The sequence below is a fragment of the Hyperoodon ampullatus genome (assembly GCF_949752795.1).
Source record: "Hyperoodon ampullatus genome assembly, chromosome: 1".
NCBI lineage: Eukaryota > Metazoa > Chordata > Mammalia > Artiodactyla > Ziphiidae > Hyperoodon > Hyperoodon ampullatus.
In genome coordinates this window covers 197,294,648-197,310,527 of record NC_136914.1, presented here as the reverse complement: position 1 = coordinate 197,310,527, position 15,880 = coordinate 197,294,648, and the positions used below count along the sequence as shown (strand labels likewise).

Here is a 15,880-nt window from a genome sequence, read left to right as displayed (position 1 = left end):
CAGCGAATTGAAGTCTGTCCAAGCTTTCTGTTGTGTTGAATATTTTTGAAATATTTGGACCATCAGTTGGGGCTTTAAAACTTGTGTCATATGTGTTTTAACAGGATTTGACATACACACTGTTAAAGTGTTTGCAGTGTTAGCTTAGTCCTCCCAGATGTTCATGGTGCGTTGGAAGGGATATTCAGTCTTCCTGGTGCTGGTGTCGGAAGAGTTCTGATGCCATTTGGATCCCTTTTCTTTTGAAGAGAAATTTACAAAAAGCTTGCCCCAGAGCTCTGAGTCACAAACAGTCTGGGTTACCAGTCTTACCTTCGCATAAAATCACCTTTCAAAGCATGGAGTAATGCAAGGGTAATGTTCATTTATCTGATAACTCCGGTTATAAGAAACATTCAGACAGGGCTTAACTTCTACTGGTATTGCCAGTGACATCCCAACACCAGTCTGCACGTGCCCAAGGCCCTGAACACTAGTTTGGAAGCCAGCAGGACATGTCGGTAGTGTGTAAGATGAGGTGTGTGTGGTAGATACAATCTGCTGACAGCTTGGTTGTTCCGATACAGGATGGCGATACTGCAGCGAGGTCTGATGCGTCTGATGGAGATACTGAGGCTGCTGAAAGTGAACTGCCCGAGAGGGCTGGGAGGCTGTCTGGAACACACTTAGTTGTGCTGGCTGAGGTCCTGCCTGTCCTCTCTGTTTGTTTGCTTCTTTCACATCATTATCATGAGCGCTGCAGCATGGAGAGAAAGGAAACTGTTAATAATGTTAACTTGAGAAAAATTTGCAAGAAAGCCATGCACCACCCCCAACTCCTTAACAGCTGACTCACTGGACTGCCCCACTGCCCAGGTAGCAGTCACTGCAACCATAATTTCAACAACAGAAAGATCTCACTCTTAGCCTTCTAAAAGCTCCTTTCCTTGGTAGAGCCCTTGGGAACTGGCTGCTGGTAGCTTTAGGGGCTATTTTCAGCTTGGGAGCTATATCCACAATAAGTACTTAAATATGACTGCCACTTTGGTGACATCCTGATTGGTCCCACAATTCAAAGATGTGGGAATGAGGCAAGATTTGCCTGGATGATCTCAGAGTTGTGGGCTCACACAAGAGCACCTCCTTTCCTTATTAGGTACCCCGAATCATACTAGCAATGACAACCTCTACCTGGATAACAGCCAAAAGGAATTCCCCTTCCACCAAGTACTGCTCATACAGGGGCTTGCTCATGGCAGCAGGCAGCTGTCAGAGCCAGTATCCTAAAAGCTCTGGGCCTTTGAGAACTTGTTCCCAGGGCCCCTTATACATGAAGAATGTTAATAAGAAATTACAAACACAAGAACAAAGAGGCTTACATCAATAGCCGTTCAATGCACTGTACTAAGAAATCCCAGGAGTAAGCAGTAAGACGATGCAGTCTTGTAGGCCACGTTGGAGAAAGACGAAGTATAATCCTTGAAGAAGCCACACATGCTGCAGCTACTAAAGAAGGTGCATAATTTAGAAAGGCATAATCTGTGGAGACATCAAAAATGAACCTAAGCAACAGAATGCGCAAGTCACAAGCTCAAAAGTCACTTACTGGCATCCACAATGACTCACCTTGCAAAGATACTTCCAGGAAGTAATCTGCATACTTGGCCATGTAGAGTTTAGTTTTTTCCAAGCAAATCATTGGCCAGCCGTCATGAAGATCGGTTTCATGCACGGCCTCGGAGAGATAATACTCAATGAAATGGGCAGCTGTTGGAAGGCAGAGGTTCCACTGAAAGGTTTCTAATAATAATAGTTCCATATGTAGCAAATTTTGTTTTGTTAATACTAGATTCATATTAGTCATACAACCCAGGCTGTTGAGCTGCTCCAGCTTAGGCACACTATCTTCTTTTTCTTCAAATTTACCTTATAAGCAAAGGAAAATAAGAGCGAGAAAGAGAGGATGTTAGGCAAGTGATCAATATAAGTCTAGTCACTTAAATAGGATCTGCTGTCCTAGTGCAAAGGTTTAGGTCCAAAGACATTTTTCCCCTCCTTTGGGCAGATACAATTGTGCCAGAGCTCTGTGGTTCTCATATCTACATGTTTCCTCTCCCAGTGCCCTGTTCCCTACCCTTCACCCTCCCCTAAAAAAAAACCCCAAAAAACAAAAAAAACGGAACGTGTAAACATTTTGATATATGTCCTACTATGTAATGAAAACAGTCCTATGTGCCAATGAAAAAATAACTCCCTCATCTCACCAGCTGAATCTTTTCAGGAACTTTCTTTTGGGGGTCAGGCAGTAGTTGGTAAAAGAAAATTATGTTAGAACAGAAAAAAGTTGAAAGAATTTAATGTCATAGTTATCTAAAATCAAAAATAGCTAAGCTTCAAGTGTTTCATCTCAGCATATTTTCAGCATTATCTCAATTCCAGAGAGATACAAATAGATTAGAGGGAAAAAACTGGGTGAATATCTAACACAAGCATTCTCATGACACAAAAAACACTATTCCTCCTCTTCTAAATTCAAAACAAAAACCTAGCCAAGTCTGTTATTAAGAAAAGGGAGGATATTTTATACCACTTTTATATCCCCTTACTCAAAGCAGAATAGGAGTAAAGATGCTCTGATGGCTGAACGTCATTATTTGAAGGCATTAACTTCTTTTCAGGAAATACTCATCCATATGCACAGCTGAGGAATAAAATGCCCTCTCCAGCACCTGAATAATTCTTCTATGGATTATGTACCATCTCACACTTTAATTTCCAAGCAAGCATTTACTATATATAAATCATTCACTTTAGATGTTTCTAAAAGTTATGGCTGGAGAAAACTCAAGCTATCAAGTACTATTATGGTTTTCCAAATGCAGCAACAGAACCAAAAGAGTTATCGTCAAGTCTCTTTGGGTCTTTGTTTCATGATTATCCATAGAAGAAGCGAAATTAAAACTGAAGCTTTCTACCTCCTAGCATTATGTTCTATTTTACATTAAGGTATAAAATAGATTGCAATTATTATAGATTTCTCACAATAGCTTTTGCACTTGTTCATAATTATAGTTAGAATATGTTATATATTACTATATAAATTTTTTGTTTTACTACTTGGATAACTATTTAAATATATTTGATTTCTTTAGAAATCTTACAATTTTATTTTATCCATTTAAAAACATTTTTGGGGGAAGACCACGAAGACTACCAAACCAGAAGAAACCAAATGAGTTTCCCTGTGAAGTTTCTCTTCCAGAAGGAATGGGTTTACACCATATTGAAGTTCCGACAACAAATGGTAGTGGCCAGAATCACTCAGCCCAGATGTTCCACATAATGGAGTCAGTGAGGTTTGTTCAAGTCAGCCTGCCTTAGGGGCTGGGGAAAAAGCACTGCTAACTACCCTGGTCTTTGCTTAGGGAGGGTGAATGAGAGTAGAAGGTTTTGTCTCCTATGCCAAGAGACTCTAAGCTCATAACTTTAAGAAGAGTCTAGTCCCAAAGAAGTTTAAAATTTCGCTCCCACTCCAGAAATTTTGAACTTTGTTAGATTTAAACTACTCTTAACATCGCTGCAGGTAAGAGATGATCCAAAAAACTTACATAATTCGGACTTTTCAAGAATCTAGATAGTCCTTCCCAATTCAAATCACATAAAGATAAATTTCACAAGTTTTGCCAGAGGCATTTATTAGTACAGCTGAAAGCACTAAAGTGGTCTTAAGGACAGTCATCCAGCATGATCACTGCATAAATATAGGAGATGAACCCACTGTTCTCAGTATAACCAAATGGAATTCTTCAGAAGGAGAATGACCTAGGAATTTAGTTCAGTCCCTCTGGATGAATCATTAAGACTTTCAAAGTACTCTATTTGTGTAGAAGCAGCAATACTGGCAGTATACTTCAAAGGAGTATTGTAAAAAAAATTAATGAGTTTTTTAAAATCAGGCTTGACGTTCCTTTGAAGAAATTAATATACCACAATCCACTGTTTAATTCAAGGATCAAGAATGTTTTATATTATCTCCTTGAAACTTTCAACATAGAAAATAGTTGTATATGACCAATTTCACAGCTCAAGAAACCAAGGTAGCAAGGTCGGCCAATTCATTTAAAGTCAATTAAGTTGAGTCAAACCCAAAATGGCAGACTTATTTATGTCTGAATTCCCAAATCTGTGCTTCTAGACCAAAGTACTACACCAGGTTAAATGGGGACAACAACTACCAGAATAGACAAACATATTATTAAGCATCCATGGGGTTTTTATATTTATAAAGTACTTGGCTATTACAAGCATGAAAGCCTTTGCATCTTGATTTGCAAAGATAAAAAATAACCTGCATGCTGCGTAAATAACCATACTTGGGATTTTAATTAAGGTTTAAGTTTTTTTGGAACCTTTTCACTATATATAGTAATACACTCAGATACATGGATATTAAAGGATTTCAAAATGTGTGACAGCATCAATGAGTACCTGCATTCATATCCAGTTTTTATTGTGCTGAATGCTATGTGTGTGACTATTTTAAATCTACTTATCCATTAATACCACATACAGATCACAAAGATCAGTTTCTTCAGTTGAAAGGAAATACCAGAAGCCATGTGATTATATTGATAAAGGCCCCCAAACAGGAAATAAAGGCACAGGAAATTCTCATCTGCTTCCCAGAAAACAAAGAATTAGGGGCCACAGAAACAAAACATCAGGTTGTCTTTACAGGAAATGTTCAGATCAGCCATGGAAACCAGCACATTTCAAAGCCAGGCAGATATGTGGTAGTAGGCATGGATCAGATGTCACTGTAATCTCTGCCAACCCACATTCTAGTCTATTATTACTAAGTAGGAAAAAAGTCATCCTTAATATTTACCAAGAACTCTCACAAATGTATAAAACTATCAATCTAATTAAAAAATGGGTTAGGAACCAGAAGAGACAATTCATAGGAAAAAGAAAAAAGGTTCTAATCTCACTAAAAATTGATATAGAAACAAAATCATCTGTGAAATACAGTTTTTCACCCATCAAATAGTAAAAAGCTTTGTCAACCCAGTATTGGTGAGCAAGGAGAAACAAGTTCTTGTCACAAATTTTTACTATTAAAAGCCTATAATCTCACTTTGGCTTCATCTTGACTCCAAAATCTTAGTTACACAATACCTTGAGCAAATTATCAAAAGCCTCATGTTTAAGACTGTTTCCATGCTCTCTACAAGTTCAATGCTGATCACAGAAGGCAAGGGAAGCCAGGGTATACATGTCAAAGAGTTAGAGTTTGAGAATTTCCCAGGATAAATCAGAGTCTTTTCTGGAATGAGCCAAAACCTTTGGGGCTAGGGAGCCAGTGAAGATTACAGAACACTTACGGAGGAATTAATCATTACAGTGCTAACTTTTATGTGTCAATTTCATACATGCTTTTAAACATATTACCCCACTTGATCCTCACAGTAACTTTGTAAGGTGTCTATTTTTATTTTATAGAGAAGTAACTTGAGACTCAAATTCAAGTTGTTGAAATTCATATTGCTGATGAGATTCAAACCTATATACATATAGATATCCTATAATCCCCGCTCTAAAACACTACACGCCTCTCCCCAATCTGTAGGCCCTTTCTTCCTACCTCTAATAGTATGTACACCCAGGCAGCAGGATATGCGTTAGTACCTGAACTTATAAGCTGTGCTCTGTTTTTAGCCAAACTACCAAAAGCCTTCCGACCTATTTAATAACTGAAATACAGCTGTCACCCAGTCCTGTCAGCTGTAAGTTGTTTTTCACTTTTACACAACAGGCTGCCCAACCCAAAGCAGGGAGCAGCTGGGGGAGGGGACATCCATTCTGTGAGGAGAGCAGCACTATTTGAATAAAGTTTATGATAACTAATTGGAGAGCTGACATCGGAATCCAAATCTAAGAAGACAGAGTGTAAGAATGTAAGAAACACTAGAATGAACTCCACAAATTTAAAACAGACATTAGATACTGAAAACAGGCTACCAGTTTATAAGCATCCTAAGCACTTCTGTTGTAGTAAAGTTAGACTGGAGGGAGGAGAGACTGCAGTGGGCTACTAAGGGCCAGTCTCTTTGATTCCTGACCCTAGTGAAGAGCTGATAGCTTGAACTCCTTTGACCAGTGCCTACTTGGGAGGAGCTGAGACCCTGGGGGACACCTATCTCACACTTTCCCACTCTCCAGTGGAAGAGGAACAATGTAAAAGCAATTCTCTCTCAGGGAAAAAGGGGTGGGGTCAGTAGAACAAAGGAAGGAGGTATCTGACTCTTTTAGTAACAGGCGGTAAACAGTTCACATTTGAACCCAGCAAATGCAAATCCTAAAGCCTAGTTCCTGGAAAATGAGCCAAAAGAACTACATACTACTACACGGATTAAATCAAATAACCTTCAATAAAATAAATTGATCATGACGTTAAACTAACAGTAATAGATAATTTAAAAACAAGAACAACTGAAAACTCCATTCCAACCAATCTAAGATGGTGCACCAATAAAGTATCCTTTCCCCAAATTGTGGAAATTGCAGAAACCTGACACCAATGCCAAGCGCTGCATGGTAGCCAGAGTTGTCATTCAACTAGAGACCTCGGTGAACTTTGGTAGTGACATGTAGTTTACGAATATCTAGAGTTTATAATCCCCAAGTAACTTAGTAAGTTACTAGTAATTTTAGTCATAAATGTAAGTCAGTCTACGAACTGACTATGCATCACTCATAGTTTCACAGTCCATAGGCATAGACCAGGTAGGGCTTGGTAGTGGTAAAAGGACAGTGATAACCACAGCAGGCAATTTTTCATTAATGATCCCAAGTTTTTAAAATAACCTAACTTGCATGTTTGACTTCCAGTGTCTCTCTACTATAAACTGATCCTATAATAAACATTCTCAGGATAACAAGAAGCCATTCCATGTGGATACTCACACATTTGATATGTCAAGTATGGGTTTTTCCAATCCTATGCAAACTATTAAACCACAAAGGGCTTCATAGCTAGTGATGAAACATATACAGAATTGTACACATGATTGGTTATGAGGATGAAACCTTAATTAAAAGTTAGAGGTTACTTATAAATGTACAAGCATTACCTCTGGCTTTCTGGATAGTGGGGAGAGGAGCAGGTGATGTGTCTGGATCTCAGAGGATAACAGATTAAGAGAGAAATATAGATATTCAGGAAATATACTATTCTGGTAAGAATTTGACTCAAGTTACATGGGGACAGGGTTGGAAGACAAGTCTAGAAAGGTGGCTGGGTCCAGATGAGAGGTTCTAAATGTTACAATAAGGAGTTTCCACCTCAACCCACAGGCAGTGGAAAGTCATCAGTGGGCTATGTTTATTTATATCCAGCCTGATCCACAAAGGAGTTGAAATAACTTACAAAAAGACCTGCTCAAGGAGATAAAATAAGAGGTTGAGGTCATCAGATGAAAGGAAATATAAGGGCAGGAAAAGAAAATCTGAGGAGAGATTGGTTTCATAAATGATACCACACAGGCCTGCATGTGGTTTAGGTTTATTTGCAGTCAAAGTGCAAAGGTGTTTTAGAAAGAATTCTGGTGGCAGGGTAGAGGAGGAATGTTCCTTAGACAGCAATCACATTGGATCCTAAACCCTCAAGTGGAGGTTAGAGGTGAAGGCAGTCAGTGTTTCTACATGCTACTTTAAGTGGGACTTAAATTTCTATTGTAATGAAACTCCTATTGTAATGACATGAATAATATAAAAACTGCATAATGGATTCAACTTCAATGTCAAATACCATCTTTTCACATTACTAAAAGAAGAAAACTTTCAGTTTCAGTGCCTTTACTCACCCTCTTTCTCTCAAGGTACTAACAAACAATGAAATGTGTTACAGGAAGATGTTAAGAGAAAGGCACCAAAAGGCTCATTATCAGATTCTACCTTACAGCTTACTACGTAGTTTTGCCTACTGCAAAAGCAGATGTTTTCACTGCAAAAACAGATGTTTTCACATTTATAGCAGTTGCACATGAATCTTCAGTTCATTAAGCCAACTCATTACATACTCAGTAGAAGGTATTCTAACAACATGAGAGTCTGGTACCTTTTAGAGTTTCTCAACCTAAGCTCCACTGACATTTTGGGCTAGATCATTCTTTGTTGTGCGGGGCTGTCCTGTGAACTGCAGATGTTTACCTTTCTCCCAGGTTGTGACAACAGCCAAAACTGTCTCCACACATTGCCAAACACCCCCCATGAGGCACAACTGCTCTTGGTTGAGAACCACTGCTTTAAGACAATGGTTCTCAATTGGAAAAGTACATCAGAATCACCTTTGGAACTTTTAAAAAGTTAAAAAATATCCAGGCCCCATGATGTAGATTCTGAGTCAGTAGATCTGGAGTGGCTTAGACATCTGTATCAGAATCTTCAGGATGTAGGGCCCAGGCACACATGCTTTTAAGACTCCAGAGCCACTTTTTAATATGTCTGGTTAAGAATTGCTATGCCAAAAAGCACTTTCAACATAAACTTTCCGATACTAGTAAACTGGAATGAAAGGAATTTGGTGATATTTCACTGAGTTCTATGTAAATTTATTTTATTATAAACAATGGAATTTTCCAGTCATATATATCAGATTCATACTTACTTGCTAGAAGCAGACAGGAAAGTGCAACTAAATGCAGCTGCTGGATAGAGATGTCATACCGATCCATAAACAGGTCCAGCAGATAGACAGCGAGATGTCGGGCAGAAGGGCAGAGGGTGAAACGATTGCTCACAATGGCAATCAAGTCAGCAAAATACCTTCTAAGACTTAGTTGAGGGGACTGGCCTTTGTAGGAAGGTAACTTCAGCTCCTAAATCAAGAGGAACAACATTTAGTCTAACATAGCATATAGAAGAATTATTCCCACAGTGCAAAGGTGACACTTTTTCCCCAATATATTACTGAGACAAGTGCCTAATTCTTGAGTAAAACACAAAAATGAAAAAGTTGAGTGGCAGGATAATGAATGACATTTAAAATTTAAAACCAAACTTTTCTCCTTATTCTTAACCACATCTGACATAACCAGTTATAGGTGTTTCTTGCATTATGGAATAAATGTATTCTAACAAGATTTTTAATAAGGGAATCCTATTTTCCCTACCAGGTGTTTTCAGGAAAACAGCATTACCAAAATACCAACCAAACCATACATACACACCCCCTACAAGAAACTCAAAGCTTTTGGTTAGAAGGTAACAGATATGTTCCTCATATGATGCATACTGTATTATACATGCAGGGATGTGGAAGGTAGAGACTAGTATACATCCACTAGTATCTTCTAATCAGGCTTCTCATTTTTAAAAAATTAGAAAATTTCTATACTATTAAAGTATTTCTAGAACATACAGAAAGATGGAAGGGTTCTAAATTCATTTTATGAGCTCAGCATAATGCCACACTAAACCCAAAAGGTATCACAATGGAAGGAAGTAACATGGATATGACCCTAAAAGCACAGGGGAAAAAAAAAAGCAAAAAAAAGGACAAATTAGACTTCATCAAAATAAAAACTTTTGTGCATCAAATGACAGTATCAACAGAGTGAAAAGGCAACACACAGAATGGGAGAAACTATTTGCAAATCATATATCTGGTAAGGTGTTAATATCCAGATTAAATAAAGGACTCTTTTACATATAAAACTCAACAAAAAAAACCACTCAATTAAAAAATGGGCAAAGGACTTGACTAAACATTTCTCCAAAGAAGATGTACAGATGGCCAATAAGCACATAAAAAGATGCTCAAAATCACTAATCATAGGGAAATGCAAATAAAAACCATTATGAGATACCATTTCATAACAATTAGGATTGCTATTGTCAAAAAAACCCAAAAAACAAAATCTAGAAAACAGAGGTGTCAACAAGGATATAGAATAATTGGAACCCTTGTGTATTGGCAGGAATATAAAATTGTGCAGCCACTGTGAACAACAGTATTGCAATTCCTCAAAAAAAATTAAATGTAGAATTACCATATGATCCAGCAATTCCACTTTTAGGTATATATGCAAAAGAAGTTAAAGTAGGGACTCAAACAGATATTGGTACATCCATGTTCATAGCAGCATTGTCCACAACAGCCAAAAAGTGGAAACAAACAACCCAAGTGTTCATCAGCAAATGAATGGATAAACAAAATGCAATATATACATACAATGGAATATTATTCAGCCTTAAAAGGAATGAAATTCCGATATATGCTACAACATGGATGATTAAGTCATCTAGAGATGATTTAAAGTATACAGGAGGATGTGTGTAGGATATACACAAATATTACTCCATTTTATATAAGGGACTTGAGCATCCTCAGATTTCAGTATCCGCAGGGATCCGGGAACCAATTCCCCATGGATACTGAGGGATAACTATATAGTTTTTCACTTACCAGATTATATTTTATTAATTTTTTGCTTATGCTATCAAGAGTGGATATAGGAACTCCCATATATTATTGGTGACACTGACCATTGATATAACCTTCTGAAGGAGAACTAGGTAATATAAATTTTTGAAAATGCAGACTGCAGATACCCCTTAACCTAGCAACACCAGGCCTAGGAATTTATCCTACATATAAGGAGGTCCTTTGCAGCACTCTTTTTAATAGCAAAATGGTAGAATAAAAAGGTTAATGTCAAAAACCTGCATGGATCTCCAGAGAATTATTTTGAGTGGATAAAGCCAATCCCCAAAGATCCCATAGTGCATAATTCCACTTATGTAACAACAGATCAGTGGCTGCCAGAGGTTAAGGGAGGATGAGGACGGGAGGAAAGAGGGTGTTGCCTATAAAAGGGCAACATGGGAGAGCCTTGTGGTGATAAATGTACAGAAAATGTTCTGTACCTCGACTGTATCAATATCAATAGTATCCTGGCTGTGATAATTGCAAGATGTATAGTTGCAAGATGATAACTGCAAGATAATAGTTTTGCAAGATGGTTACCATGGGGGTGGGGGGGGAGATGGGGAGGGAGGGCTGGGTAAAGGGTATAGGGGGTCTCAAAATAAGCGTAATTTTTTTAAAAAGCTTGATGTCTAGCAACAAGGAACTAACTAAATAAACTTAAGGGACATCGATTCAATGTGGACATTAAAATAAAGGGCAGTAGACCTATATGTGTTGATATGGAAAATTCTGACAAACTGAGTGAGGCTGGGGTGGGAGGAAGGTACAGAACAGTGTATATATATTATAACCTCTTGTATCGACAACAAAAAAATTATATTTGCACATATACTAATTTATTGGGTATCTTTTCAGGAAAAAAAACAATAATGCGGGTAACCTTAGGGAATCAGGGAATAGTGAGGGTTGGGGAAAGCTCATTTTAAACCCGATACTGGGTCTTCCCTCGTGGTCCAGTGGTTACGACTCTGTGCTCTCAATGCAGGGGGCCTGGGTTCGATCCCTGGTAGGGGAACTAAGATCCCACATACTGCAACTAAGCCTGCGTGCTGCAACTAGAGAAGCCCGTGCGCCGCAACGAAGACCCAGCACAGCCAAAGTAAATAAACAAATAAATAAATAAAACACCAGATACTATCCCAAAATTTTTAAACCCATGTGCATGTATCACTTAAAAATATATTAGTAGGAGTTACTTGGGAGATAGGCTAATGGGCTATTTTATGTTTTTAATTTTTGTATAAGTGAGAAAAGAATCAACAAATGCTATTGGCTTAGGCTTGCTCAACTCTTTGAAGAGAAAAAAGTACTAATTTCTCTAAATAAAGGGAACGTGAATTTCTCATGTGGTCTCTAGGATTTTTCTCTTCTTTTTTTACCATTTCTGTAGATTTTTACAATGGTGTAAATGAGTTACCATTTCAAATTTCAACTTTCTTAGCTGTCATCATGTGACATTTATTGAGCATCTCCCATGTAGCAGATACTGTGCTTAACCTCAGGGATAAAAGCTGGAATACAGTTTCAAGCCTCTCTCTAGCAGGTGAACCAAAATACAGATTATTAGAATATAATATAGTAATCACAGGGTATTACAGAACACTGAGGAGGGAGATCTAACCCAGCTCACAGGGTGGGATGTTAGGAAAAAACAAAACCAGGGCAGGCTTTCTGTAAAAGAGGCCTGAACAAGGTCTTAAAGATGCACTGGGAAACTTAGCTGGAAGACACTTATGGACTTTATTTTTAACTATGTTAACTTTGCCAAATGAAGACAAAACAAAGGCAAGAATCCAAGGGCCATCACTAGGAGACTGTTAACAATGTGTCCAATACATTCTCTTTATATTATTTTAAATGGTAAAGTACAAGGGCTTATCATATGGCTGTCAGATTTAGTTCCTTGTCCATGTAGTACAGTTATATGCATAAGAAAATGACCTATGCTTCTCTCAGCTTATGAGTTTTTTCTAATGTCTATTCCTGATCCCCTAGAATTGAATACTCTTGCTTCTCAGGATCCCACAGGACCAAAGCACAGAGAGACCTAAACATGTCATCTCTATCTCCAATCTCAGGCCCCCACTAGCTCACCACCCTAAATGCCATCCCCTTCCCAGAATGGGTTAACTGTCCAGTCAGGCTGGAAATAAAGGCATAGAAGGAATACTCACAACTCTGTGGGATATTTTCTTGATGCTTCTCACAAAATTAGCATTGTTCCCATCTGTCATAAAGGCTCCTGAAAATACTTCCCCAAGCATCCTAAGACACTAGTATACATAGCAAAACAATGAGAAGAAAGAGAAGACACAGGGTATAAGAGGACAGCTGCTTTGTTGGGAGTGTGGGGGCGGGGGGAGAAGTGATTGTATTTTACAAAAACAGTTCAGCTGGCATTTGGGGTTAAAGAGGATTTTCATTTGTTGTCATTTTTACTCTTCCCTAGTAGATGCAAGGCTGGTCACACCAATTATTCCTCCACAAACCTTGGGTCTAAACATAGATACCTTCCATTGTGCCTGAATGGCAACTGCCCAAAGGAAGACCTAAATTCAGATGCTCTAAATTGTATGAGATTAGACTCCATAAAGGTAGGGATCATGTCTGTCTCATTCACTATTACCATTCCAACCCCTGGCATAGCACCTTGCACACTGTAGGCATGCAAATATGTTGAATAAGCATATGACTACCCAACTAAATCACCTAATTAATAGCCTGGAATTAACATGTATTCTCTGTGAGAAAAGTTCATTTTAACTTTCCTTGACTTCAGTGTACTATATAAACAGTGGTCTCTCCAGTTCCACAGGTTCAAGTTTTACTGATTAACAAATTATAAAGTGTGGCCATTGTGTCAAATAGCAAGAATGTGGCTTACACAATGCTTAAAGATAAAGACAACCCACAGTAGCATGCCGCAGGTGGCCCAAGACAACTTTCAGTAGCATTCTTTCAGGCCCTGTGCTATCTCGTCCTCTGATAGTTTGTAAGTAAGTTTAGTACAGGTTGTGTCTTATTCCTTGGATCCTCCCCAGAGCTCAATACACAAAAACATTCAACAAATCTGCTGGAAAAAAAATCCATTTCCAACCTCAACTAACAAAATTAATTCAGGTAATCACTCAGGATTAAAATTACTCATAAAATGTAAGAATCGAAAAACATGGAAATCACCAAGAAAAATCTTTTAAGTTTCATGTCATTACAAAACATATGTATCATTAACATCAAATAATATTTTCACCACATACCAGAGGAATAAAGAGCTGACACTTAGAAAATCAGAGCATTTAAAACTGAAAGACAACAACTGAAAAAAAACAAAGGTATTTGGACAATTTTCAAAGTGGAAAACCCGCAACTCTCTTCTTAACATTCCAGAGAACCATGCCATAGTTGAGACTTTTCTGTAGTACAAACAGCCTCTTAGGGGGCTGAGGTGTATTTAGAGTGTCTAAGAGACTGAATGTCAGAATTAATAAGCAGCATTTAGAACTCAAACTTTAGAAAAGGGTACAACTGTAAAAATTTAAGTCAGAATTAGGTTTTCTAATCTACTTAACCTGGTTAAAAAAAATCAAGATACAAGTTCATTATCATCCCAGGATCTCTCAACTCCAACAGTGAGCAGCCTTTTTATTAAAGAGTCAGCTGTTTTGCTTCTTTCCAATTTTCTATACATAATGAGTGGCTCTCTCTATCCATAGTGAAATTAAGTTAGAGTTAATTTTGGATCTGGTCTCTCTTCTGGTTATCAAAGATGCAGAGCTGACACATTTCCCTGAGATGTGACATACAGAATAAAACTGTTACTTAGGAGCAACAATAAACAAAATTTGCATTGTGCCAGAAAGATGTACTTTTTCCCCAAAATCTTTTAAAATATACTAGGTCTACTCCTGGCCTTTGATATTAGCTGAAGGAGCAGCTAACTCCTACCTTAAGGCTTTCTGAACACCCCCCAAGTCTTGGGGTTTCGGGGGTAGAGAATAACAAATAGTTATCACTTCCTTAGTGCTTACTATATGCCAAGCACTGTTCTGAGCACATCTGCAGTATTATCTCATTTTAATCTTCACAGTCATCCCATAAAGCACGTTCTATTATTCATTTGACAGATGAGGAAATTGAGAAGCAGAAAATTAAGTAACTTGTCCAAAGTCTCACAGCAAGTTAGTGGAAAGGCTGGGGAATTGACTGTTGTACAAATGTGACATAACAGACAGCTGCATGCAACAGCAACTATAGAATAAAGGAGGGCTGCTCTGCCCAATAAAAAGCCAGCACACTTACCTTTTTAAATACAGTATCAAATCCATTTTCCATCTGGAAACAAGGACATCAGAAAGTCCCTTCACACCTTCCCTCTCCCAACTACCACGCCCCACCCCCTCCTCATTCAAGTTTCAGGTTCTTCTGCTACAACCCAGGGAAGAAGCCAAGAAGTTAATTAACCTTGAGCAAATAGGCAAACTCGCCTTTTCTGGTCTGGAAACTAGTGGTTAAAGACCCGGACAGGCTTTCCAGGGAGCCGAGATTCATACTAACTGGCATAAGACACCGAATGGAAAGGTCGGGGCATCGCGGTTACCTTGTATCGAAGAGCTTGATGGATATCTGCAGCCAGCTGTCCCCGCCACCACTGACCCTCCAGCTCCATGGGACCGGGCGGCGCGCCTGGCCAGACACGGCAACTTCAGTCTGTAAGACACACCCCAGACGCGGTCACTGCCAGCTCCCTCCACGCGCCCCTCCGCGCCCCCTCCCCGAGGCGTGTGACCTCAGGCCACCCTGGGCGACTGTTCATCTTCACCTGACTCGTCCTAAAATCAGCACCGATCCAAACCAATTCCCTGACGCCGCACGTAAGGCCCGAGCCACCGGTCAGGAGGAGCCGGCTTGTTTGGAGAACGGCCGGACCGGGCGCCGGGCAAACTGGGACCAACTTGGGCCCTAGTTCCCAAGGCGCGGACCCAGGCGCGTGCTCGGGAAAGCCGGACAGGAGGCCCGGCTTCGGGCTCCCCGAGCTCCGGCTTCAATTCTCCAGCCGGCCCTGAGGAGACTTGACACCAGTCACAGCCCCCCTGAGGTGAAAACCTCCCGCCGAGAAACCCGGAGACAAACGCCCGCGCGGCGCGGCTCCGGGTGCCCGCCACAGACAGTCGGGGGCGCGCTCCTCCCCGGGAGCCTCATCGCGGCCCGGCCCCAGCGCGCAACCAGGCTGCCGCCTCCTCATCCGGAGGAGCGCACGGGATCGCGCGGCCCCAGAAAGGCGAACAAAAGGCCGGGCCGGGTGGGTCCGGTGCCCCGCCGCCAGCCCAGGCCTGCCGGTTCCCACGGCGGCCTCCCTTACCCGGAACCGCGGCCCTCACAGGCCCAGCCCCGCCAGCGTGCGGGGGACGC

General features: G+C 39.9%; 1 protein-coding gene across 3 annotated transcripts; it reads right to left on the bottom strand.

Annotated features, from left to right (window-relative positions):
* Nucleotides 1–324: 324 nt before the first annotated feature.
* On the bottom strand, nucleotides 325–15,137 carry CCNJ (cyclin J; the record flags this gene model as incomplete). Of its 3 annotated transcripts, none has more annotated exons than XM_079697802.1 (5): nucleotides 325–736; nucleotides 1,359–1,518; nucleotides 1,606–1,905; nucleotides 8,648–8,858; nucleotides 15,069–15,137. In XM_079697802.1, the coding sequence occupies 5 exons, from the start codon at nucleotides 15,135–15,137 to the stop codon at nucleotides 325–327; spliced, it is 1,152 nt and encodes a 383-aa protein (XP_079553928.1). The 3 variants fall into 3 exon arrangements, with proteins under 3 accessions (XP_079553928.1, XP_079553929.1, XP_079553930.1); XM_079697803.1 differs by having other exon boundaries at nucleotides 1,359–1,485; XM_079697804.1 differs by having other exon boundaries at nucleotides 1,359–1,482.
* Nucleotides 15,138–15,880: the final 743 nt, after the last annotated feature.